This window comes from Pseudorasbora parva, chromosome 20 (assembly GCF_024679245.1).
Source record: "Pseudorasbora parva isolate DD20220531a chromosome 20, ASM2467924v1, whole genome shotgun sequence".
Taxonomy (NCBI): Eukaryota; Metazoa; Chordata; class Actinopteri; order Cypriniformes; family Gobionidae; genus Pseudorasbora; species Pseudorasbora parva.
In genome coordinates this window covers 34,042,323-34,067,896 of record NC_090191.1, presented here as the reverse complement: position 1 = coordinate 34,067,896, position 25,574 = coordinate 34,042,323, and the positions used below count along the sequence as shown (strand labels likewise).

Here is a 25,574-nt window from a genome sequence, read left to right as displayed (position 1 = left end):
AGTTAAAGCACTCTTAAATAACATGAACAAACACTGAATATCTGCATTTTTATTAACTAACATTAACAAAGATTACTTAATACTGAAACAAATGTATTGCTTGTTGTTACTCCATGTTACTTAATACATTGACTAGTGTTAACAAATGAGACCTTATTGTAAAGTGTTACCAACCATAGGTTTTATTAAAAAAGTGAATTCAGAAATAAATGACAAGGGCATTAATAATTCAGTCTGAAATAAACATGTGAAATACAGTGCGTGATGAGAACTGAAATATTGTATTTATACTATAAATTCTTTAAGCAGAGTAATATCAGTGTTTCTCACAGAAACATGGACTCACTAGAGCAGATGACTCCAACATCTCGTCTATGAGAACATTCAGCTCGACTCCATGAAGAGATGGAACATTCTGAGAGTTTTGTTTCATTCCCGTCACAATCAAACACATCAGCCCAGATTTCACCACTTCCCTCTCCAAACCAGTCTGATCCCACAACAGACACAGCAATCCCACAATCCAGCTGTCTACAGAGGACACTGGCAGCTCTCATATCCCAGCATGCATCACACACTGTGCCCCAATCATTGAGGAACTGAAGCTCCACTCGACCAGAACAAGAGTCTGAGCCGTTCATCAGTTTGGCATCTTTGTAACCTGAATACAGAACATAGAGGTTACTGAAGTACTGATGCTCAACTCGACCAGAACAGATGTCAGGACCATTGACCAGTCTGAGGTCAGTGTAACCTGGACAAAGAACACAGAGCTTTCTGAAACTGATCAAACCAAGAAGAAACTGACCTAAAAATTACATTTCAGTGAAACAATTAGATTTTTCTATAGAAAAGCTAAATGAACATTTTACCAGAACATATCAGTCCCACGTCATTGTCATGAGTGCAGTTCATAATAGTTGAGTTTGATGATGGACAGCGTCGAATCTGAGACTCATTTCCACTGCACTGAATCTCTTGTGTCCACATCTGAGCGTCTCCTTTTCCAAAAGCAGCTTCTCCCAGCACCTGTACAGGAGCTCCACAGTCCAGCTCTCTACACACAACCTCTGCATCCTGCTGGTCAAAGGCAGCAGCACACACTGAACCCCATCGTCCTCCAAAATACATCTCCAGTCTCCCAGAGCACAGATGAGACCCGTCCACAAGACTTGACCTTCCGTAGTTTATGGTTTCTGATTATATTTACACAACAGAGAAGAACATCTGCCACTATGATTATGATGTGGACATACAACAACAGTCTTTACATTAATAATGGATGTTATAAAGGATAATACTGAGTTAAGACAATAAAATACTCATTCACACTAATCATCAATTAGATGTTTAGGAATTCTTCTGACAACAAATTATATTCAATCAATTTATATTTCATATAAAATGTTTATCAATGTTAATATTCTCTTCGGTCAAAAATGACCGAAACATTTTACGTTTTGAAATTAGAATTTTTTTGGTTCAGCCGGATGGTGTGACACTTGGTGACTTTTGTTGCATTATCTATGTGAACACACAAACAAATCAAGAAGGTGAGTCGGATATGTTAAATGGTCGTAAAAAAATAGTCACACTTGTCTCCTTTCTTCACGGTCAAAATTGACCGCCATAGAAAATGAGTGGGAAATACGCAAAAACACAAACACTCAGGGAATCTTTTGGTGATACAAACCACAAATCAGCCATGAACCAGAAAAAAAGTGCATAGCAATGTAGGAGTGACACTAAAATATCAAGAGTGCAAAATAGACACAACCAACCCCACCAAAAAAACTGACATTCAAATCAACTTAAATAAAAAAATCTAACCTTGACAAAAAGTAGTCTTTGAGAATGTGTTAGTATAAATCCAAAACTTAATAAAAAAAATAAGTATCTATGTCTAAAAACACTAAAGAATTTATAAGCCACTCTATATAGAGTTATATAGGAGTCTAGTGGTCATAACAGGGCAGTACATCCATTTTTCTTTTTTTACCACCAGAGGGCTAAAACTACCTTCAATTTTTTTTATTTTAAATTCCCCGTCTCTATTTTTACATGGAATACTGTTTTAAAGGAAGTGTATGTAAGATTGTGGCCCAAACTGGAACTGTAATCTCTATCCCCCCTCTCCCCCTCCCCCCTGACTCGAGGTTGCCAGATCGGCTGCAGGATCCAGCAGGAACGTTTGTAGCTGCAGCTCTGGTAACTAGAGCAGATCTGGCAACCCGGATGCCGAAACACTTCTGACTTCGTGATTGGTCGATAGGTGGAGGGCGGAGCTTCAGGCCAAAACACAACATGTCAACATCAACATCAGTTGAGGGCTGCAATAACAACTTTTAAATGACAATATCCTGGCCGGACTACATTTGTCAGTGATATAAGTATTTGAAATTAACATGATTTCTTAAACGGTTACTTCAGCGATTAGCATATGGCTTTGTATAAGTAGAAACCCTGGAGTAAAATCAAATGGTTGTGCTCTCCCCCCCCCCCCCCCCCCCCCCCATATCCCCCTGAAACGAGAGATTTATGCATTTTATTTCTGGAAGAATTCCTCCAGTGACGCAAATTGACGATATTTTGCATCATCTTTGGAATGTTTGGCCAGAGGCTAAAGACTACAGCCAGCAGAGGGAGCTATTTCCACGTTTTCCACCCACACATGGGGGATGGAGATCACACTCACAGCTCAGCTCGCAGCTGCAGGCATTCATTTAAACGGATGCTTAGCAATGTAAGTGTTTTAACGTCTCAAATTAATTTCTATGAAAGTTAAGCTTCCATGGGCATGAACTGAAAACACGCCAGACTGAACACGCGTTGTGAAGGGGGTCGCACACCGGACGCGGAGCTCGGCGGCGCTCGGCGGCGCGCCATGTCTTTAAAATTCGAACACATTGTTTTCAATGAGTGTACGCACACCGGTGGCGGCATTCGGCGCCTGTCCGCGGCGACTCAGGAAGTTGTTCTAAATCCTGCCGCGCCACAGAGCGCCATTTCAAGGCTTTATATTAAAAGTATATTATCGTTAAGGTATACTGATTTCAACCTTTGCTACAAGACACATTTGTTTTACATTCTGAGTTCAACAGCTTGAATAAAGTCTAAACATATTTTGGGGAAATGTATAATAAACTTAGCCTTTTAAAATGTGCGCGTCCGGTGTGCGATACCTGAGACGCTGCGTGGCGCGCCGCCGAGCGCCGCCGAGCTCCGCGTCCGGTGTGCGACCCCCTTCAATGTATGCCGCGAGTGTGGTCGCGATTTCCTCAGCTCTCATCACGAGAGCTCATCAGCTCATTTATAACTTTAATGTAATCTGACTCCTAATCTGAGTTAGTGCTGTGAGACTCACGCGGCGACTCGATCATTATATTGAACACACACGTTCAGTATTTAATTGTAGTGTCTGTTCTCTAACTCAATCACAGTAATCCAGTAGTGGTGGCTTTGGGAATGGCCTCACAGGGCAGCGAAGCATTCTGGGAATTGTAGTCTTTCATCCCCATGAGACAAAAATACATTTTTGTCTTTTCTTAGTCTAGAGGGCACCAAATTCAAAAAATTATTTCACATTTCTACTACATTAATGACCCAGTTTGAATACAGATTCATCTTTCCAGCGCTGAAGTACCTCTTTAATGTCTAGTGACATATCAGGGCAATTTTATGATTAATTGAAATACATTTCTTACATACAGTTCCTTTAATTGAAAAATAATTTAAAATTATTTTTTGCACATTTTCTATTATTTTCAATGGGTAAAAATAGTTAATCAAATTTTTTATAAATATTGCATATTGGGGGGTGGGGGCACTTTTGACCGGGAGGAGGACAAGTGTGACCCTTAAATGAAGAGGACCAGAGGGTTAAAAGTGTGATGTATGGAGCAGCTCACCTGAGCATCTGACTCCAGCATCATAATAATGACGACAGTTATGAATACCCCATCCTCTTGATATACAGTTCTTCAGTGATGACTCTGATCCACTACAGGCCACTTCATCCATCCAGATTGGTCCTGATCCTGGTAGAAAGCGAGCACCACGCACAGCCTCTACAGCCGCTCCACATCCTATCTCTCTACACACCACTGCAGCATCAGTCATATCCCAATCATAATGACACACTGTTCCCCACTGACCATTATGATAAACCTCCACTCGACCACTGCAGGGACTGTTACCATTAACTAACCTCACAGTCTCAAAATCTGTACATGAAGGAGAGAGAAAGCAGTAGTAGAACATTATACAATTATCTATAAAATCACGCAAAGTTGGTAAATAGAAATATTTAGGAATATTTCAAACTGGACAACTAAAGCTAGACATGAGTGTATAAGAGCTGGTTGCCTGTAAAAGCTCAAATAATTTATAAAATGTAATTGATAATTAATGGTCTAGTGTCACAAGATCTTAGTTTAGACATTACAAAGGCGTCTATTCCATTTCTGTCTAATGCCATCATAGTCAAAATACTTATTCAAACAAGTAAAATTTCACATCTTTACAGTCTATTACTTACCAGATGTGGTTATAGTGAGAATAGAGGAGAGTAAAACGAGTGTCAGACATCCCTCCATCTTCTTCTGTTTGTTTGACTCTGTTCTCCTCGGCTCCTGAAACCCACTGAAGAAACTGGCTCCTGTCAGTCCCCTAAAGAGAGAGAGACTCTCACAGCTGCCAATGACACTCACTGTTACCTTATTAGACACAACAGAGGAAATCATCAAACACAATCACTGACAAATCAGAGGAGGCATTTATGATTTTCACCATATATATCAAGAGAACATCTGCGCTGATGAGCGGGACTCCTCCTCCAGCGTGAAGAGACACTTCACTGAGGACAGACTCGTGTCAGTCATATGTCAGCGTGGAGAGAAAGTCACACTAAACTTAAAGGAGATTGATCCAGAAACACTGCAGGTTATATTCAGCATCAAAGCCTGAGTCTCACACACAACATACAAGACTGACGACTGACTGCTCACTACTGAAGCTTTACTTCACACACTAAATACTTGACCAGGTAAAAAAAACTGAACATTTTAAAGTTATTCTGAAACAAATGTGTATAATATTAAATGTATTTTACTAACCAAGAGCACAATTAACAGTATGATGTTAATAAATTACTAAATGAACTGGACTGGTTGTGTACAACAAACACACACATTTCAGACAACATTAGTAAATCAACATTGGTTATTATACACATATATTAATTTGGCATTATATCCAAGACATTTGAAGCTGTAATGTGTTTAATACTGCAATGTGTAATTCATCCAGCAGATGGAGGCAAAACACTTATTATAGAGAGAAGCAGAAAAGAGTCTGGGCCATGAGGGAGCTTCTCATACATTTTTATGGGCAGAAAATGTAAATTTCTTCTTTTGTGCATTTAATTAAAAAAAAAGAATACATTTCTTTGTTTACCGCTATTTTGTTTATACCTACAATTGCACTGTATTTAACGCGTCGCTCACTTCATAGCAGATTCGTGTTACTCTTTTGTTTGCTGTTATAATATATTTTAATACACAGACGGGCAGAATGATGGTGAACGCAGGTAAAGTGGGACACTATTTGTTAAACAGGTAATTTAGATATGTAAATATTATTTATTTTATTTTACTTTAGTTAACTTTAAGGTCCAGCATTATTATCAAATATTATCAAACAAACATATTCAACAACATATTTAACAAACTCAAAAGCATAGCCTAGGTTATGAGGACAAAATCATCAGTTCACTCAATGCATGTGTAACATTAAAAACAACTGATAGAAAATGTTGTGTTATATTAAATTTGATGAAATCTGAATATCAGAATATAGCAGGAGGTCACACGCCATGCGTACCTTTAGTGCTGGTCCCAACCCCGGATAAATAGAGAGGGTTGTGTCAGGAAGGGCATCCGACGTAAAAAAACTTTGGCCAAATTCATTATGCGAATCACGAATATGACTTCCATACCGGATCGGTTGGGTCCCGGGTTAACAACAACCGCCATCAGTGTCGTTGACCTACAGGGCTCTGGTGGAAATCGGGCTACTGTTAGTCAAAGAAGGAGAGGAGGAAAGTGTGTTAGAGGAGGAAAGTGTGTTAGAGGAGGAAGGTGTGTCCGTAGGCAGAGAGAGAAGAGGAAAGGCCGGTGTTTAGGACTGAAAGTAGGGACTCTGAATGTTGGTACAATGACAGGTAAAGGCAGAGAACTGGTAGATATGATGCAGAGGAGGAAAGTTGACATTCTGTGTGTCCAGGAGACCAGGTGGAAAGGGAGCAAGGCTAGAAGCATTGGAGCAGGGTTTAAACTGTTTTATAATGGTGTGGACAGGAAGAAAAATGGAGTTGGAGTGATCCTGAAGGAGGAGTTTGTGAAGAATGTTCTGGAGGTAAAGAGAGTGTCAGATAGGTTGATGAGTCTGAAGCTGGATATTGAAGGTGTGATGTTGAATGTTGTTAGTGTCTATGCTCCACAAGTAGGTTGTAAGATGAGAAAGACAGATTCTGGAGCGAGCTGGAGGAAGTGATGCAGACTGTTCCCAGAGGTGAGAGAGTGGTGATAGGGGCAGATTTGAATGGATCAGAAAAATTGAAAATCTTGCAACAAAACAGCTTGAACAAACTTTAGGCTAGATTCTACATTGAGTCACAATTCATTCTAATATTGCATATTAACAACTCTAAAACCCTGTAAATAACCATTTTAGTCCCGCAGACCATGCCCCACCACACATTGACTGACTGAAGTACTGTCCCACATTAGGCTAATCATACACAGGCCAAAAGTAGCATGATTGTTTTGTTTAAAATGAATTTATAATCTTTAATATCAAGTTTGTCAAAACTCTGTCACTGACCTTTGGTATTAATAGGGAACCTAGACCTTAGGTGTCCCACATTAGGAAGTGTCCCACTTTAGGGCAATTCAGCCATAATAACAAATATAGTTAAAAAAAAAAAAAAACACTAAAAGTAACAATAAATGATCCCATTGTTCTTTTGATGATGAGGTAACTGATTGGTTTCCTCTCTTTCATTCGATTAGATAAGAAAAGATAAAGTGTATATTTAAAGGTTCATCTTGTCTTAATGAATTAATGTCATGTAAACTTATTCAGCACCCTTTAATTTTTTTTTGGCCAATGATTGTTGTATTTTTAATATTCCTGTTTGTGTAGAAATTCTTGAAAGAGTTGAAAAGTGTTTAAAAAAAGAAAAGACAAGAATTTTTAATCCAACCTCAACCTGTAGATGTATTTAAAATGTAAAATGTATCATCACACAATAAACTGTGAGATCGGTGTTTTAAATGTGTTTTGATTGACTGATGACACAAATTATATGTGCAATTATTTTTGCAAACCTTTTTGTTGTTATCACTAAAATGACTTTCTAAATTAAATTGCATTGGGAGTTGTTATGCTCTACACCAGGGGTTTTCAAACGTTATTATGCCAAGGATCCCCGAATATGATGAACCTTTTATGAGGGACCCTCTTCCTAAAATCCATCTATATATTTTTATGTATGAAAAAACATTTAAACTGTTAGATAAATAGTAAGTGTGACATTATAAATACAACATATTGTTTCCAAACTTAAATTGGCTCTGCTTAAAGTTGGAAGTATAAACCTGATGAACATCTTCAATTATAAATTATTTGAATAAGAAACTTTCTCAATAAATGTGAGTAAGCTTATGTACTGGGTTAAGAACACTACCTTACATTCCTAGTGAGTGAGATAAAGAGGAGTATAGTGAGAAAAACTCAATCCAAAGATACAAAGCAGACATATACAAATCTGGAAAGAATGTATGGCAAGAAAGGAGAGAAACATTTAGAAATGAAACGGTTTGAATGTTCGGTAGACTCCATTTTTGCTTTGTCTTTTTATTCTCTGAAATGTTCTGGGGAGCGCCTCGATCCTTCTGGAGACCCCAGTTTGAAAACCCCTGCTCTACACTTAAATGTTGTCATAAAGTTCATAAAAATTAATTCATTAATATCAATATAAAATAATAGGACAAATACTGAAGATATTGTTTTTTGTTGTAACATTTCATACAAAAAGATCAGCAATAGTATAAAACCATAAGGCACTGATGCATTATTAGCAACATAAGAAACTCCCAGTAGCTCCAGGAACTGCCATCTGATTTGATGAAGAGGCAGTGGGTGTGGTCAGTGAGTCACATGGCCACTCCCTCTTTATTTGACTCCTCCCCCACATCATCATAGTCTGTTTTTAAAAACAAAAGCAAAATTTAGTTTTCACTGTTACAATTACATTAAGATTTAGTTTAAATGAGCAAAATAAATAAAACATCGGCTATAGGAACGTCACAATAACTCACCCAACAGGTTTGTCTGATCTTCATCGCTGTTCTTCACATCATCATACTCCTCCTGATCTTCCTCTGACACACACATGTGAAATAAAAGCTCACATTATAATCTGTAAATCAGCTCGTGTCACTGATGATGTCATTGATCTCTTTCTCATGACTGTCTGAGACTGTTAGATTTACTCCTGATAAAGTCCTGATGATTCATTAATGCTATAACACACACTCATTAGAAGCGGTTGATAATAAAGTGCACTTCTGTGTGTCTCACCTTTACCTGTTACACCTGGAGAGTTCTGTCCATCAATGATGACATCATCATATGGCTCTGGCGTGTCCACTACACCTGAAGATTAAAACAGAATAAACGTTACATTATATCATACAATGTATTGGGATAAACCCATAATATCATAAATCAATATAAAAAGAATGTTAAATACACCAATAACAAAAAGTAAACACCATTTTTGATCGAGTTTTGTCCGCTTGTCATGACATCATCATAGCTCTCAGGTGTGTCTTCTGCAAATTAAACATGAGACACTCATACAAAATATTATGTATATTTTATACATACACAGATTGTATATATTTCAAATATTTCATATCCTATTACAGAATAACAGAACGGCACCTGTCCCACGATCTGGTGTCAGTCCATCAGTGATGACATCATCATAGTATCCCGGTGTCATTTCCTTCATCATCTCTTCTGCCTCAAAATATGTATATTTCGGTGTTACATACATACAGATATAATCATATGCAATAAATCATGTGATCAGTTAACTGACCTTTCAGGCCACTGCCATTGGTGACATCATCATAATATGCAGTCTTGAAATCCTTTTCTAATAAGATAACAAAATTGTTACGTGTGTGTGTGTGTGTGTGTGTGTGTGTGTGTGTGTGTGTGTGTGTGTGTGTGTGTGTGTGTGTAAATCAAATTATTTATTTTATGAATTATTTTGAATATACTTCAGCTCTCTAACCTGAGAGAAGCTCATCAGCATCTTCATACCCAGAATGCAGTTCTTCAGAGACGAGACTCCCTGATAAAGGAGAGCAGAACAGTCAGAAACATGTTCATCTTTACAAACAGAATTAATCCTCATTTCCTTTGGATCACAAAGCATTGTGTTACTGACAACACAACAAGAATATAATTACTTCATTTTAAAAGCTTTAGAGGCAGAAATCTCATGTTTTAGGCCTATTAGCAAACACACACATGTATCCTCACATGAACCCATTCCTCACTGCCTTCCAGAAATACACACAGGAAGAGACAAGCACACACACACACCTGCACCTACACTTACAAACATATGAACCGTTCCTTATTATCCTCTAAATATACACACAGGAAGACACACACACACACACACACACACACACACACACACACACACACACACACACACACACACACACACACACACACACACACACTCTCACACACACACACACACACACACACACACACACACACACACACACACACACACACACACACACACACACACACACTAACATGCACCTGCAGCTCTATGGTTTGAAGCAGGAGGTTTAACAGGACTAATAATAGATGAACATCAAGTGTCTGACAGACTCTCTTATTAATTCATCATATTAAATAAGATTCATGGCTCATGTCTCACCCCTCTGAGTGAAGTGATTGTGTCTGCGATGAATCTCCTCATAAACGGCCTCAGTCTTCATACTGTGTCTCCTCTTAGAGAGAGCTGTGAGTGTAGACAGACAAACCTGCTGTCAGTTCACAACACATGACTGATCACACACTGAATAAGACACAATATGACAGTCTCTGGATCTCTCCTACCTCTCCTCATCACTCTGTTCCGCTGAATCAGTATAAGCAGTGGCACTAAGAGCAGTAAGAGCACAACTCCCAGTACAATCACAGGCACGGAGAGAGACGCTGGAGGAGTTTGTGGAGGAGTGACTGATGTTGAGCTGGAGCGCACTGTCTGAGAAACTGGAGGAGAAGCTGATGTTGTTGTGGCAGGAGTAGTGGACACTGACAAATCTGGTAAATCTGTAAAAAAAGACACAATAACATTAACAAATCAAATCAAATTAAATTATTTATTTAACATTCCTCAGTGTGTTGTTGTGACCTGCACAGGTGAGTCCAGCGTGCTCTTTGTGGGAGCAGTCAGTGTGGTTCTTCAGGGAGAGAGGACAGTCCCACAGGTGAATCTCATTCCCTCTGCACTCGACTCTGTTCAGCCACACAACACCTTCACCAGCACCAAAGGCTGAATTCCCATCAGCCCTCAGTGCTGCTCCACAACCCAGCTGCCTGCAGACCACCTGAGCATCGCTGATGTCCCACAGATCATCACAGACTGAGCCCCACACAGCGTTATGATACACCTCCAGCCTCCCAGAGCACCGGCCCGCCCCTCCACTCAGTCTGAGAGGAACATGCTCTAAATCACACACATCAACCATCACTGACCAGCTTCAGCACAACATTTACAGCAAAACACACATTTAAACGGAAGCTGGAGGGCTTTAAAGCTGTGATTAATTTTCAATGTGGAATAGAAAGTAATTTAGGTCACAAATATAAATGTAAAGAAGAATTTTATTTATATAAAGATGAATAAATATAAAAATAAGCATATGATAAACTTACTTGAACACTGTCTCTGATGAGGAGATGTTGAGTTTGAACATGTCAGACGACTCTGAGGAGATTCGTGATTCTCCTCCTCTGAAATTTTAAAGTTTAAAAACATCACAGAACAGAATATTAGACATCATAAGTAATATTTAACCATAAATGATCATATTGAATCATTTAAATATCATCTTACCTGAGCAGGTGATCTTGGCCACTTCATTATCACAGTCATTCTGTCTCCAAGGTTTAGATGGACACTGCCATAGAGTGGAATCATGACGTCGACAATTAAGTTCATCAAGCCAATTATTCAGTCCCTCTGAATTACTGGGTTCACTGCCAGATCTTCCACAGTTCAGCTCCTGACAGATCAGACTCGCTGTGTCTCTGTCCATCAGGTTGTAACACACATTACCCCAGGATCCATTGTAGAAAACCTCCAGATTCCCTTCACAGCCCTCAGTTAACCTGATCTCTTTAAACTCTAGATAGAGAAGGATGAGAATCAACTTCAACTCTCACATGACTAAAATAGTTATTTTGGGTTGGAATCCACAATACATTTTTGGTAATTTTATCAATTACAAATCCATTTTTAAGGTATAAATATTTGGAAAAAATAAATGCAATTATATTTGAATGCGATCAATGAGATAAAATCAATAATAAATATAAATTTACACTGACTTTTTACTAACCTTTCATCTTTTTTAGAGGTGATGTAATGTAATACATAATGTTAAACAAAAATTAACCATTGCATGTATATTTAGCAATACTTTGTATGAGCATCCAGTCAGTAAAGGCTTTTTTCAGTCTAAAAGTTAGTTCTAGGCTGTATGTTTTCGATTCACTGAACAGAATCAACCCATTTTTCCGGAATCACACTGGTTACATTGTATTCCACATACTGTAAATAGGTTCTTGAAAAGTTACTTATATTATTATTTTTTTATTAGATATTTTTTATTGTTTACCTGAGCACACGACTCCTACATCCTCCTTGTGTTGACAGTCATGTTTTCCCCAGCCTGGAGAAGAGCAGTTCCACAGGGACGTCTCATTCCCCTCACACTCCACCTCATCCAGCCATATGGGTCCAGAACCAGGACCAAACCAGGCTGGTACCTGCTGGTTACTGAGGGCCACTCCACACTGCAGCTGTCTGCACACCACATGGGCATCTTTAATATCCCAGGAGTCATCACACACTGTCCCCCATGAGCCGCTGTGAAAAACCTCCAGCCTCCCTGCACAGTCTCCCCCAGAACCCACCAGCCTGATTGACCCGTGACCTGATATTCAGAGAGAGAAAAACACATTATTGATCACTAACAACTGAAGAATCTGCCCAGATGTTGCTCTTCTCACCAAGGCAGGAGATTGACAGCTGTTGTGTGGAGCTGCAGTTGAGAGTTTGTGGAGAGCTGCAGTTCCCCAGATGAGCTTCACTCCCAGAGCACTGGAAGCCCGTCACACACTCATGACTGAGTTCAGGACTGGATGAAGAGGAGCCGGAGAAGTTCAGCACAGAGCCACAGCCCAGCTGTCTGCAGACCACAGAGGATTCAGTGAGACTCCAGGAGTCCAGCAGAACTCTCCTCCAGACCTGATGGATGGAAACTTCCACCTCCCCCTCACACTGTCTCTCTCCAGACAACCGCACCAGACCATCACGAACAGCCAGAGAGGAATCTGAGTGAAAGATGTGTCTTTTGAATAAGATACTGCCAGTAATTTGTGTATTTGACATTTTTTAAATAAAATCCCCTCACTAGAGCAGATGACTCCAACATCTTGTCTATGAGAACATTCAGCTCGACTCCATGAAGAGATGGAACATTCTGAGAGTTTTGTTTCATTCCCGTCACAATCAAACACATCAGCCCAGATTTCACCACTTCCCTCTCCAAACCAGTCTGATCCCACAACAGACACAGCAATCCCACAATCCAGCTGTCTACAGAGGACACTGGCAGCTCTCATATCCCAGCATGCATCACACACTGTGCCCCACTGACTGAAGTACTGACGCTCAACTCGACCAGAACAGATGTCAGGACCATTGACCAGTCTGAGGTCAGTGTAACCTGGACAAAGAACACAGCACTTACTGAAACAGATCAAATAATTACATTTTAAATTTAAAAATTAGATTTCTCTATATATAGTAGACAGGCTGAACATTAATATTTTACCAGAACATATCAGTCCCACTTCGTTGTCATGGGTGCAGTTTATATTTTGTGAGGTTGACGATGAACAGTGTTGAATCTGAGACTCATCTCCTCTGCACTGAATCTCTTGTGTCCACATCTGAGCGTCTCCTTTGCCAAAAGCAGCTTCTCCCAGCACCTGTACAGGAGCTCCACAGTCCAGCTCTCTACACACAACCTCTGCATCCTGCTGGTCAAAGGCAGCAGCACAAACTGTGTACCACTGTGCTCCAAAATACATTTCCAATCTTCCAGAGCACAGATGAGAACCAGCAACAAGACTAGGCCTTCCAAAAGTTTTTGTATCTGATGGTTTTGACAGAGAAAGCAGTACATACTAAGATGTGTTTAAAAGAATGAAAATATTATGAATATCAATAGCTGATATTTATTATTATTTATTAGCTATTAATGAAAACAATTTAAAATTGCACATATGACTTTTATGGATGGAAGTCTGATCAGTCATGCATTAACATGGTGATGTATGGAGCAGCTCACCTGAGCATCTGACTCCAGCATCGTGATGATGACCACAGTAATGAACACCCCATCCTCTCGATCTACAGTTCTTCAGTGTTGACTCTGATCCACTACAGTCCACATCATCCATCAGTATTGGTCCTGATCCTCGTCCAAAGCGAGCACTGTGCACAGCCTCTACAGCCTCTCCACATCCTATCTCTCTACACACCACTGCAGCATCAGTCTTATCCCAATCATAATGACACACTGTTCCCCACTGACCATCATGATGAACCTCCACTCGACCACTGCAGGGACTGTTACCATTAACTAACCTCACAGTCTCAAAATCTGTATATGAAAAAGATAAACATTTAGGCAGTAGCAGAAGAAAAGCTTACAATCACCTGTAGAATATTGCAAAGTTAAACATATTTATATGTTGCACAGAACATTCAGTTGTACACTCAAATATAAATATATTATTCTCATCCAGACAACCAAAAGCTGGGGCATAAGCTGATAACTTTTTATCATAATTTACATCATTACAAATCATCTTTTCATCATTAAACCGGTTGACTGTAAATGCTTTAAGAAATTATAACATATTACTAACAATTAATGATGTCTCAATTTTTTTATTTCTAGATATGTAACACAGGTGTTTATTTAGTTTCTAGTGATCTAATGCCATTATAGATAAACTGATCATTTAAACATGTATAATTTCACCTCCGTTCAGTCTATTTTGTACTTACCAGATGTAGTTATAGTGAGAATAGAGGAGAGTAAAACGAGTGTCAGACATCCCTCCATCTTCTTCTGCTCGTCACACTGTTTGTTTGACTCTGTTCTCCTCGGCTCCTGAAACCCACTGAAGAAACTGGCTCCTGTCAGTCCCCTAAAGAGAGAGAGACTCTCACAGCTGCCAATGACACTCACTGTTACCTTATTAGACACAACAGAGGAAATCATCAAACACAATCACTGACAAATCAGAGGAGGCATTTATGATTTTCACCATATATATCAAGAGAACATCTGCGCTGATGAGCGGGACTCCTCCTCCAGCGTGAAGAGACACTTCACTGAGGACAGACTCGTGTCAGTCATATGTCAGCGTGGAGAGAAAGTCACACTAAACTTAAAGGAGATTGATCCAGAAACACTGCAGGTTATATTCAGCATCAAAGCCTGAGTCTCACACACAACATACAAGACTGACGACATATACAAAATACTTGATCTTTGATATAAATATATCATTTATAATAAAATTTACTTTTTTAAGTAATATTTTTGGGACAAATGTGCATAATATTATTACTATGGTGTTCTAAAAGCACAATAAATATTAATACATTAGAAAATTAACTGGACTGCTGCTATATAATAAACATAACACATCTGTTAATATCTCTTATCATATCTGTTAATAAACATTGGTTTCTGTTCCAAAGATATTCATTTGACATTTTGTCAAAGATATTTGTAGCTGTAATAAGTTTCATTCAGCAATGCGTAATTCATCCAGCAGAGGGAGGCAAAACGTCTCAGGTTACGTATGTAACCCTAGTTCCCTGAGGGAACGAGACGCTGCGTCGAAACGCTGTGAGAACGCCTCTGCGTTAATGCGTCGTGAAGCGCCTGTAGAACCATTCCATCGGAAAAAAGATCGATCGTCGCCGACGTGATGACGTCATCAACCGGAGACTATAAAAGGTCCGCGAACACAAACAGGAACTAGCTTCTGATAAAGCATGAAGTAAGTGATCACGGACACGCCGGGAGTATGGCAGAGCGACGCAGCGTCTCGTTCCCTCAGGGAACTAGGGTTACATACGTAACCTGAGACGTTCCCTTTCGGGGAACTCGAGCTGCGTCGAAACGCTGTGAGAACGCTTATACCCACATCGCCATAGGACCAAGTGTCTCGTATGTGTGAAGCCGAAGCGCACACGGTTACGAGAGTACCTGTGCCCCAACTGTAGATGCCAGGTCTAGTTCATAGAACCTGACGAAAGTTAAAGGAGACGACCATCCGGCCGCGTTTACAAATATCGTGGAGGGACGCCCCCGACAAAAGTGCTTAAGAAGCAGCCATACCCCTGGTTGAATGCGTCCGGACAGCCAGTGGAGACTGCTGCCCGGCCGCCTCATAAGCAAGTGAGATGGCCTCGACCACTCACTTGCTCATCCTCTGCTTAGATACTGGGGCCCCTTCTTAGGGGGCCCGAAACAGACAAACAGCTGATCAGTTTTCCTCCACAGGGCAGCTCTGTGGACATAGTATCTAGTGCTCTAACAGGGCACAGCAGATTAATCTTCCTGGTCTGACGTCGTGAAAGGAGGAGGACAGAATGCTTGAAGAGTAATGGGGCCCCGTGGGCTCGTAGGAACCTTGGGGACATAACCCGGCCTGGGATGAGAAAACCCCGGCGCAAACTCTAGACATGAGTGCATAACAGGCCTCAACCTTAAAGTGCCACGGAGGAAACGTGTAATCAGAGGGTGTCTTCCCAAGACACTCCACCCAAAGGGACGTGGACGGCACCCAAGGCCGCCACGTACGCCTCTATTGTGGAGGGGGTCAACCCTGCCGAGAACCTCGCCTGCAGAAACTCCAGCACTGTACCAACCGGGCAGTTAACTGGGTCCCACTGGCGTTCTCTGCACCATGCTGAGAAAAGTTTCCCTTTCAGAGCGTACAGTTTCCTCGTGGACGGAGCTCTGGAGTGAAGGATGGTCTCTACGACCTCGGCCGAGAGACCTTCCTCTATGAGCCTAGCCCCCTCAGAGGCCAGGCCCACAGTTTCCACATCTCTGGGCGTGGGTGCAGGAATCTCCCGCCCGCCTGAGAGAGTAGATCCCTCCTGGTCGGAATCTCCATCGGAGAGCCTTCCAGGAAAGATATCAGGTCCGAAAACCATACTCGGGTCGGCCAGTACGGAGCCACTAGGAGTACCTGGGCCCCGTCCCGGCGTACCCTCTCCAGAACTCCTGGAAGCAAGACAATCGGGGGGAAGGCGTACAGAGGTAGCCTCGGCCACCCCTGTACCATGGCATCCACCCCAGCGGGGCTGGATGGGTCAGAGAAACTACTGCGGGCAGTGAGAACTCTCCGCCGAAGCAAATAGCTCCCATATACCTTCCATAGGAGCTCCACCACTTCTGGGTGGAGTCTCCATTCCCCGGGCCTCGGCCCCTGCCTCGACAGGCTGTCTGCTTCCTGATTCAGGACCCCCGGGATATATACTGCTCTGACTGACAGCAATTTCCCTTGGGCCCACAGGAGGATCCGATGTGCCAATTGTCCAACGGACGGGACCTCAGACCCCCCTGGTGATTTATATAGACGACCACCGATGTGTTGTCTGCACATGGTGGCCCCTTGAGGTCGGGCAGGAACTGTTTCAATGCAAGAAACACTGCGAGCATCTCTAGCCGATTTACGTGCCAGTGCCGCTGATGTTCCTGCCATAGACCCTGGGATGAGCGACCACTCATGGTCGCCCCCCCAGCCCGTGAGAGAGGCATCTGTCGTTAGCGTTACGCGACGAACATGAGCCCCCAACACGGGACCCTGAGCGGGTTTTTCCACATGACCAGAGCACGTAGGCATCGCCGCGTGACTTTGATCGTGCGGAGCGGATTTCCCCTCGGGGAGAACCCTTTTGTTTTGAGCCACCACTGCAGTGGCCTCATGTACAGTAGGCCAAAAGATATCACGTTGGACGCTGCTGCCATGAGACCTAACAGTTTCTGGAACCGTTTCACAGTGACGGCTCGGCCTAGCTTCTGTTCTTTGGCGGCTGCCAGGATCGATGCTATGCGTGTTGGCGATAATTGCGCCCGCGTAATTACCGAGTCCCAGTTCACACCTAGAAAAGTGGTTCTCTGAGCCGGAGAAAGCACACTCTTCTTGGCGTTCAGCCTCAACCCCAGCTTCGACATATGGGCGAGAACAGCATCTCGATGCTGAACCGCCATCTGCTCTGTATTCGCTAGAATCAGCCAGTCGTCGATATAGTTCAGTATGCGGATGCCCTGTAGACGCAGCGGCGCCAGAGCTGCATCCACACACTTGGTGAACGTGCGGGGTGACAGTGCTAGACCGAAGGGAAGTACACGATATTGGTATGCCTCTCCCCCAAAGGCAAACCTCAGGAACTTCCTGTGATGTGGAAGGATGGAGACATGAAAATACGCATCTTTGAGGTCTATGGTGACAAACCAATCCTCCGATTTGACCTGGGCTACAATCTGTCTGAGTGTAAGCATCTTGAATTTGAGCTTGGCCACCGAGCGATTCAATAGCCGCAGATCTAATATCGGGCGTAAGCCCCCATCCTTCTTCGGCACGATGAAGTAACGGCTATAAAAGCCAGACTCCCTGCTGGGAGGGGGAACCCTCTCTATAGCCCCTTTTTGCAGGAGTGTCTCTACTTCCTGTGCCATTACCAGAGCCTGCTCCGGGCCCACCTCTGTAGGTAGGACACCGCAGAAAGGAGGTGGCCGACTTCTGAACTGAATGGCGTACCCCTTTTCTATTATCTGCAGGACCCACTGAGATATATTCGATAGACGTTTCCACTCGTCTAGAAAATCTACTAAGGGAACCAGCCTCTCGAGGCTGGCCTCTGGTGTATTTTGAGCAACAAGCACAGTGCCCTGAAGCGGCGGACCGGCAGGGAACGACTGACTTGACTGCTCGGGAGCCCCCCGAAGGGGGAGCGGACCACCCTCGAGTGGCCCGCGGGGACCATCTGCGCCCCGGCATTGCGGCGGGGTTGGCAGCGCGGCCCCCAGAGGGCGCTGCAGGACAACGGGTACCGTAGGCAGAGGTAAACACCGTTTCCCTTCGGAGGGGACTACCCTCAGCGTCCTTTTGTTTCCCCTGCCCTCCGAGGAGGGGGCGGACCACCCTCAGGTGGCCCGCGGAGACCCTCTGCGCCCCGACATTGCGGCGGGGTTGGCAGCGCGGCCCCTTGAGGGTACCGAAGGAAGACGGGTACCGTATGCTGAGGTAAGCACCGTCTTCCCACGGAGGGGAAACTAAGGGAACCAGCCTCTCGAGGCTGGCCTCTGGTGTAATTTGAGCAGCGAGTGCAGTGCCCTGAAACGGCGAACCGGCAGGGAACACCTGACCTGACTGCTCGCATGCCCTCCGAGGAGGGGGCGGACCACCCTCAGGTGGCCCGCGGAGACCCTCTGCGCCCTGACATTGCGGCGGGGTTAGCAGCGCGGCCCCCTGTGGGCACCGAAGGAAGACGGGTACCGTGTGCTGAGGTAAGCACCGATTTCCTTCGGAGGGGAAATGCCAGGGACGATGCAGCTGAAGGCGAGAGATAGCTCGCAAGCGTCTCTTCGATCTTCGGCATCGCCCCATAACCATAGTGTCTCAGCCCAAATATATTACTATATGCAGATGTATGTGGGCTGAACACTCTATATGATACCGCTTGTTTCCTCCATGACCTAGACACCTCGGTGTGCAGGTCAGGGAAGAATGGCAGGACGTTGATGCTTTGCACGAGAGGGCAGGAATCGCTCATCTAATTTCGTTCTCTCTGATTTCGATGGGATTCAGATATTTCAGCCAGCCAGTCATTTCTTATTTTTATATTTAACCTGGCCACAGCTCTCGTGAGAACCTCAACTCACTAGCGGGTGACTGAAGTGGCGAGTCTTCAGTCGCGATGCTCTCAACGTCCACCTCCTCAGAGCTGGATAGTTGGAGCACCGGTGCCCCGCCCAGGGAGGAAGAGACCGCAGAGCGGGCTTCCAAACCCCGAGACGAGACACTGGACGATACAGGTGAGGGCTGAGATAAGGCCGGGCCCGTCTCAAACCCCTCTGTAAAGTCCACTTTTTTTTTTTTTTCGCAGGGGACTGAAGTGGCGAATCTTCAGTCGCGATGCTCTCAACGTCCACCTCCTCGGAGCTGGATAGTTGGAGCACCGGCGGCTCTCTCGGGGGGGAAGAAACCGCAATGCGTGCTTCCAAGCCCCGAGAAGAACCGCTGGATGGAGCAGGTGAGGGCAGAGATAAGGCAGTGCCCGTCTCAAACCCCTCTGCAACATCCAATTGTGAACCCCACGACTGCAGCCTCCGCTCTGCCTCGGCAGCAGCGGGACCAGAGCCGCGGGGAACACGAGCCGAGGCACCCTCCTCGAAGAGTGCCCGGCGGGAGCGCAGCGTTCTCAGTGGCATACGCTCACAGTGCTCGCAAGCAGCCCCCTCGAGGGCTGCCTGGGCATGCTGCGCTCCCAAGCATGCAACACAGAGAAGATGTGTGTCCCCGCCCGTGATGTAGCGTGGGCAGGGAGGAACACACTTTCTGAAATTGCTGCTTTCACTCGCCATTTCTATCTATTTTATTTTCTCTTTTTTCTGTTAATATATGAAATATTTAACAAAAGGGTGGAAAATCTCTGATAATAGACAGACAAAAACACCAAATAGACAGACAGGTTCACACAGATCGCTTACTGAAGGCACAGAAGCTAGTTCCTGTTTGTGTTCGCGGACCTTTTATAGTCTCCGGTTGATGACGTCATCACGTCGGCGACGTCATCACGTCGGCGACGATCGATCTTTTTTCGATGGAATGGTTCTACAGGCGCTTCACGACGCATTAACGCAGAGGCGTTCTCACAGCGTTTCGACGCAGCTCGAGTTCCCCGAAAGGGAACACTTCTTATTGTAAAGAGGAGCAGCTGATAACAGTGTCCACAGATCATATCTTGTTAAACATTTTTTCTGGACAGAAATTGTTCATTTATTTCTGATAGCAACTTTATGGCTCTATTTTACTTCATGTAGAGGTCATTTCATTGCACATTCATATAACTCTAGCTGTGCGGCTCTCATATACCTAATAGCCTAGACTGTAAAAAAAGAGGATCAATAAGTTCTGACATGTGTTTTTTCATAGCTTTAACTCAACAAAATAAGTTAAGCATATTTCAACTATTCTATAAGTTGTACAAGATTCAGCTAAAACATTTTTTAAATCAGTTTAATGTAATAGGTTAAAATGATTTAAACATCCAAGTTGATTGTACTTAATTTAAGGCAGCAATTTTTTTCTGATGATCCTGTAACAGTAAGAGTGAGACTGATATCTATTTAATTTTTATATTTTTAATGTTTAAACTTCATTCATTAAAACTCAAGCAAAGTTAGGGCAAATGATGTTTAAGTCATACATTTTCTGTTGTCCAGCATTTATAATAATAAAATTGTAGGACAAGATTAAGAAAACAGGAGAAAAAGAAAAAGATCAGAGAGCAGTGGATGAAGAGAAAAGTGGATGAGATTGATGTTAAAATAAACATGAGCTGTGTCCAAAATCTTTTAATCCTTTTGAGTTGGTCTTTTAATATACTAAATAAACTTATTTGAGAACATAAAAATAGTTAATTCTACATACAGTGTGTGAAATCTGGACGAAGGGCAACAGATTGGAACAAGTTTTGCTTTTTACACTAATCTAGTCATTAAGACATAACTTTTTCATGTTTTTAATTTATTTTGTTTTTTAAAATAAAATGATCAATAATACCTTTAAATAAAATAGTTCATATTTTCCACAGCTATAGTTCATAAAACCATGAAATACCTTAATTTCAATTATAGGTGAAACAGGATCCTACAATTAAACCACCCATGCGTAATTCTCTAAAGTAGCCAATAACAAACTAATGTGAATCGTTAGAATGTCTTAAAAGGTACTATTCTGCAATTATCTCTTGATTTTATTTCTGTTGTTTATTATACACAACTGATAATTTGCTATTAAATAGCAACATCTAAGAGTTAAATAGCCCACAATTCATCAGTAAATCACTGGAAAGAGTAAGAGTTTATCTCTAAAATGTTGAACAGTTTACAATTACAAAAGTATTGAACAACTAAAAACCAGCCATTTGGAAAAACTCATTCATACTCATTAATGATCTTACTTTTATTCAGTTATTGTGCTGTCAGATACAGTTGTGGCCTCCATCATTTAATCTCAGTTGCCTAGGCCTTGACAGTGTCCGACACAATAAAATATGACTGCGGGTATATTTAATAGTATGTACCCCATCACACACAAAATTGCCTTGAAGGGCACCATGAAATAAAATATCACAAACAGTTTTATGGTCATTAAAAGGACAATAAGCTATTCAATGTTAAATAGAGGAGGTAAAGTTAAAGGTTTAATCCTAAAAATAGACTTTGTTTGATATCTATGGATTAGAGAACCGATGTCAGATATAATGCACACACACGTTATTTGATGAGTGTCACCTGCCCCTCTGTTCCAAAACTCAGTCTACCCTACAGTTGTCCCCATGAGAGAGTATTTTTACCGACTGTTTTATGAACACTATAAATTCGGACATACTCCTTTCGCACACTTTTTTCACATAATGTATAGGAAATAGGCATATGCGGTCCCAGGGCTAATACTGGATTCCCCTTTCCTTTACAGCAGGGATATGTTTTTTTCTTTATTAATATGGATTTTCATATTTTCTGACCTGTGAAGTATGACCAATGTGAATTGCATATATCGGAGGGAAAAAGTTGATGCGTTTTAAAATACAAGTATTTTATGCACAGATAGAAGCAAGAGCTATCGTCGCCATCTAGTGGTATCTCACTTTATTGTGGCAATGCCCTGTATAATAAACAATAAATAATAATACATACTAAAAATTATTGCAATAATATAATTTGTATTTATTTGTTTATTTTCTATACATTCAATAATAAAAACTAATGTGAATAATAATAATGATTATATTTTATACAGCCATATTGAATGGGAAAAAGTGGTTCTCTTTCTTTTTTGTCTTTAGCTGATTACAAGCCGGTTTCAAGTGGATAAAGATAGGAACGTTACAGCATATCAAAATACATGATATCACAAGAAAATAGATTATGAAATAATTCATACATTTTAATAAATTTGTAACATGTTTATGTATATATAGTCAGTCTGGTTTTCAGTTTAAGGTGCCGTGAACTGTTAAACACTGGGTTGTGCTGTTTAATAGTGATGGTTCTGAACTGGTAATGGCTCAATCACAGTCCAGATGCATCATGATGTTTTGCCAATGAGCAAAGTTCATGATTTCCCACAAGCCTGTTAATATCACTTTGAATTACAAATAATACGGCAAATTAATTACAACGAATATGGTAAATGGAAAGTAAATACACACAGACGAATTTGAAACAACAACATGAGAGCAAAGCAAATTCTCTTTGTGTTCAAATTTTGAAAATTAGCTAAATGTAATTGATCTGGTACATGTAAGTACTAAATGTAACATGACATACTGGTGGAACGAAACCTTAACAGTGTGGAGCATTTTACTCTGTAGAGCTTAAAAGATGTAAAAGAATGTGAGGTGGTGGGTGTGGTCACTGACTTAAACAACCACGCCCCTTTTCATGGCTCCTCCCCCAAACAATCATAGTCTGCTGTTAGAAAACAAGAATGTTAATATTAATTCATCAATACATTTATAACAAAGTAACAATGAGTTCATCAATGTCATGAAAATTAAATGTTTGGTTATGAAAATGAATTCAGTGTGAGATAAAGCAGTCTCTTATGGAAGACCTGAACCGCATGGTGATACATATTTTGTTCACTCAATTATGTCGTAATAACGAGATCTTAAGTAATTTTAACAACATCTTTTCTCGTAATAACAAGGTCTTATGTCCAGGGTTCGTACACCTTTTCAAAGGTCAAATTCAAGCACTTTCAAGGTCCATTTTAAAGATTTTTCCAGCACCTAACACCGCTGTAAATTACATACCAATACATTGTCAAAATTATTATTTAGTGTTATCATCACATTAAAAAGATAATAATGCTATAAACACCAAAAATTGTGTTTCGTAAAGCAGAAGGATCAGATATTTAACTAAATCACGAGTTTTATTTATTTTAAATGTATCACTGTCTAAGTAGACTTTGCTTAATATCTAACCTGCCTTTGGGGTAATTGTAAAAACAATTACCCTAAACAAAATCACTTGACGGGTTCACTTAACTTTCACTTCATTTATTGAAAATTTTAAAACTGCAAACATTCGTCTTTGAGGTAGACAGTCAATCAGATTCAGCACATTGACCTTTTCTATTTTTAATTAATTTCTTTTTTTGTGTGTGTGTGTGTCTATTAAAAGTCTAGGCAATCAAATATTTCTTCTGAAGAGATCACTTTATATGATAAGGCTTAAGCTTTTTTTTTCATAAACATTGATCAATTACCATTACAATTATCTCACAAATATGCTTACAGTGAATGTTCTACAATAGGGTAATTGTGTTGCAGTAGCTTACATACAGCAAAAGAAAGCTTGACTTCAAATGGTAAAAAGAAGAGAAAACGGTAATAAAATAAGAAAAAAATAAGCAAAAACAATAGCACAAATAAATCAGGTAGGCCTAGGTCTAACTGTATTCAGGTGATAAACTGAATTTAAAAAATTTAGTTATCAAATTTTAAATATCATTGGATTTTCATTGTAAAAATTAAATACATATGAATCTGTTAAAGTTACACAAGTTAATCAGTAAAGAGCAGCAAGTGATCTTTTGTGTTTTTGTAGTTTGAATAACTGCTGCCCCTTTAAGACCTGACGCACGAGTGGAATCAAAACACTGTTCCTGTTACTCATTCTTCTGAACTGTTTATAACTTTATGTACGCTACGTTAATTCACACCCAGATTAACATTGTAACATTTTTTTGTGTGTGTATCTGACCATTAATAAGCTGGAAAAAGGCGCTATTTTTTATTTTATTTAGGCCTACTTGTATGTCAGAGGTCGGCTTTATGTGCGCACTTCAGATATGAGCGCGAAATCTGTGGGAATTTGTAGAATTATGTGCAATCCTGTGCGAAATTCAGACCGATCCCACACTAACACACTGCATGTCATAAAGAAAAATCCAGCAGAACGCGTCGGCACGTTAGTGTTCAGAGGGTTAACCTGTCGGCTGGAGAGAGCAACAGGTGTAAAGAGGAAGAGGTATCGTGAGGAAGAGGTATCGAGGTATCGAGAGAGAGAGAGAGAGAAAGATCTCTTCTTTATGTCAGTCTGAAGATTAACTCGTTGCTTAAGCATATCGAACATAACTTAATGATTATTTAATGGATTTATTAAAATTATTTATGAATGACAGGCAACACTGCAGTGACAAGGTTAAATCTTTATTTGAACTAATCATCATTTTGTAGCCTAGTCTGAAATAAACCCCGCGTCAACCTATAAAGACACATTATTTATTTATTTATTTAATTATGTAGGTGTCACGACCATCATACAATTAAAAAAACGCACGACACACGGCGACATGTTCCACAACTCGGTGTCAGTGTGTGTCGCGATAATGTCAGTGACATGACAATGAAGACCGAATGTGCCACGGATGTGCCACGGACGCGCAGTCATAGATATGTATACGTATACATACCTGCGCATAGTGACGTGCCATTGGCTTCTGTGTGTCACATGTCTCATGTCACTTAAAGCTACACTGTGTAACTTTTTTAGTTTATTCTTAGCTAAAATCACTTAGTTCTTTCAAAAATATATGTGCTCATTAATGTATATTTACTTCTTTCAAGTAATAATGCATTCTCATAATTTTATAATATACCATTGAAAATACATAAGTGTTGAGGGTTCGGATGGCGGTCGCCATGTTGCTCCTCCATCTTGAAAGTACATTTGCCAAAGAGGGACATACCCGTATATTCAAGCTTCGCTTTTCGCGTTTAACACTCGATGGCACCGTGTCGAATGTGAAGAGGGGGATTGCTTGAGGCTGCTATATGATGA

At 41.3% G+C, this 25,574-nt stretch overlaps 2 protein-coding genes across 2 annotated transcripts in view; both read right to left on the bottom strand.

The window, feature by feature from the left end:
* Window positions 1–4,880, bottom strand: part of LOC137049119 (deleted in malignant brain tumors 1 protein-like) — a 52,215-nt gene extending 47,335 nt beyond the window's left edge. Inside the window, 5 exon segments of the mRNA XM_067427503.1 lie at window positions 347–661; window positions 873–1,171; window positions 3,902–4,223; window positions 4,538–4,668; window positions 4,807–4,880. Coding sequence (XP_067283604.1) covers window positions 347–661; window positions 873–1,171; window positions 3,902–4,223; window positions 4,538–4,668; window positions 4,807–4,880 — 1,141 coding nt within the window.
* A 5,972-nt stretch (window positions 4,881–10,852) lies between these two features.
* On the bottom strand, window positions 10,853–13,485 carry LOC137049118 (scavenger receptor cysteine-rich type 1 protein M130-like). The gene is given in 7 exon segments (XM_067427502.1): window positions 10,853–10,863; window positions 11,041–11,118; window positions 11,222–11,512; window positions 12,006–12,323; window positions 12,361–12,532; window positions 12,535–13,118; window positions 13,227–13,485. Coding segments are annotated over 7 exon segments (1,713 nt in total).
* Window positions 13,486–25,574: the final 12,089 nt, after the last annotated feature.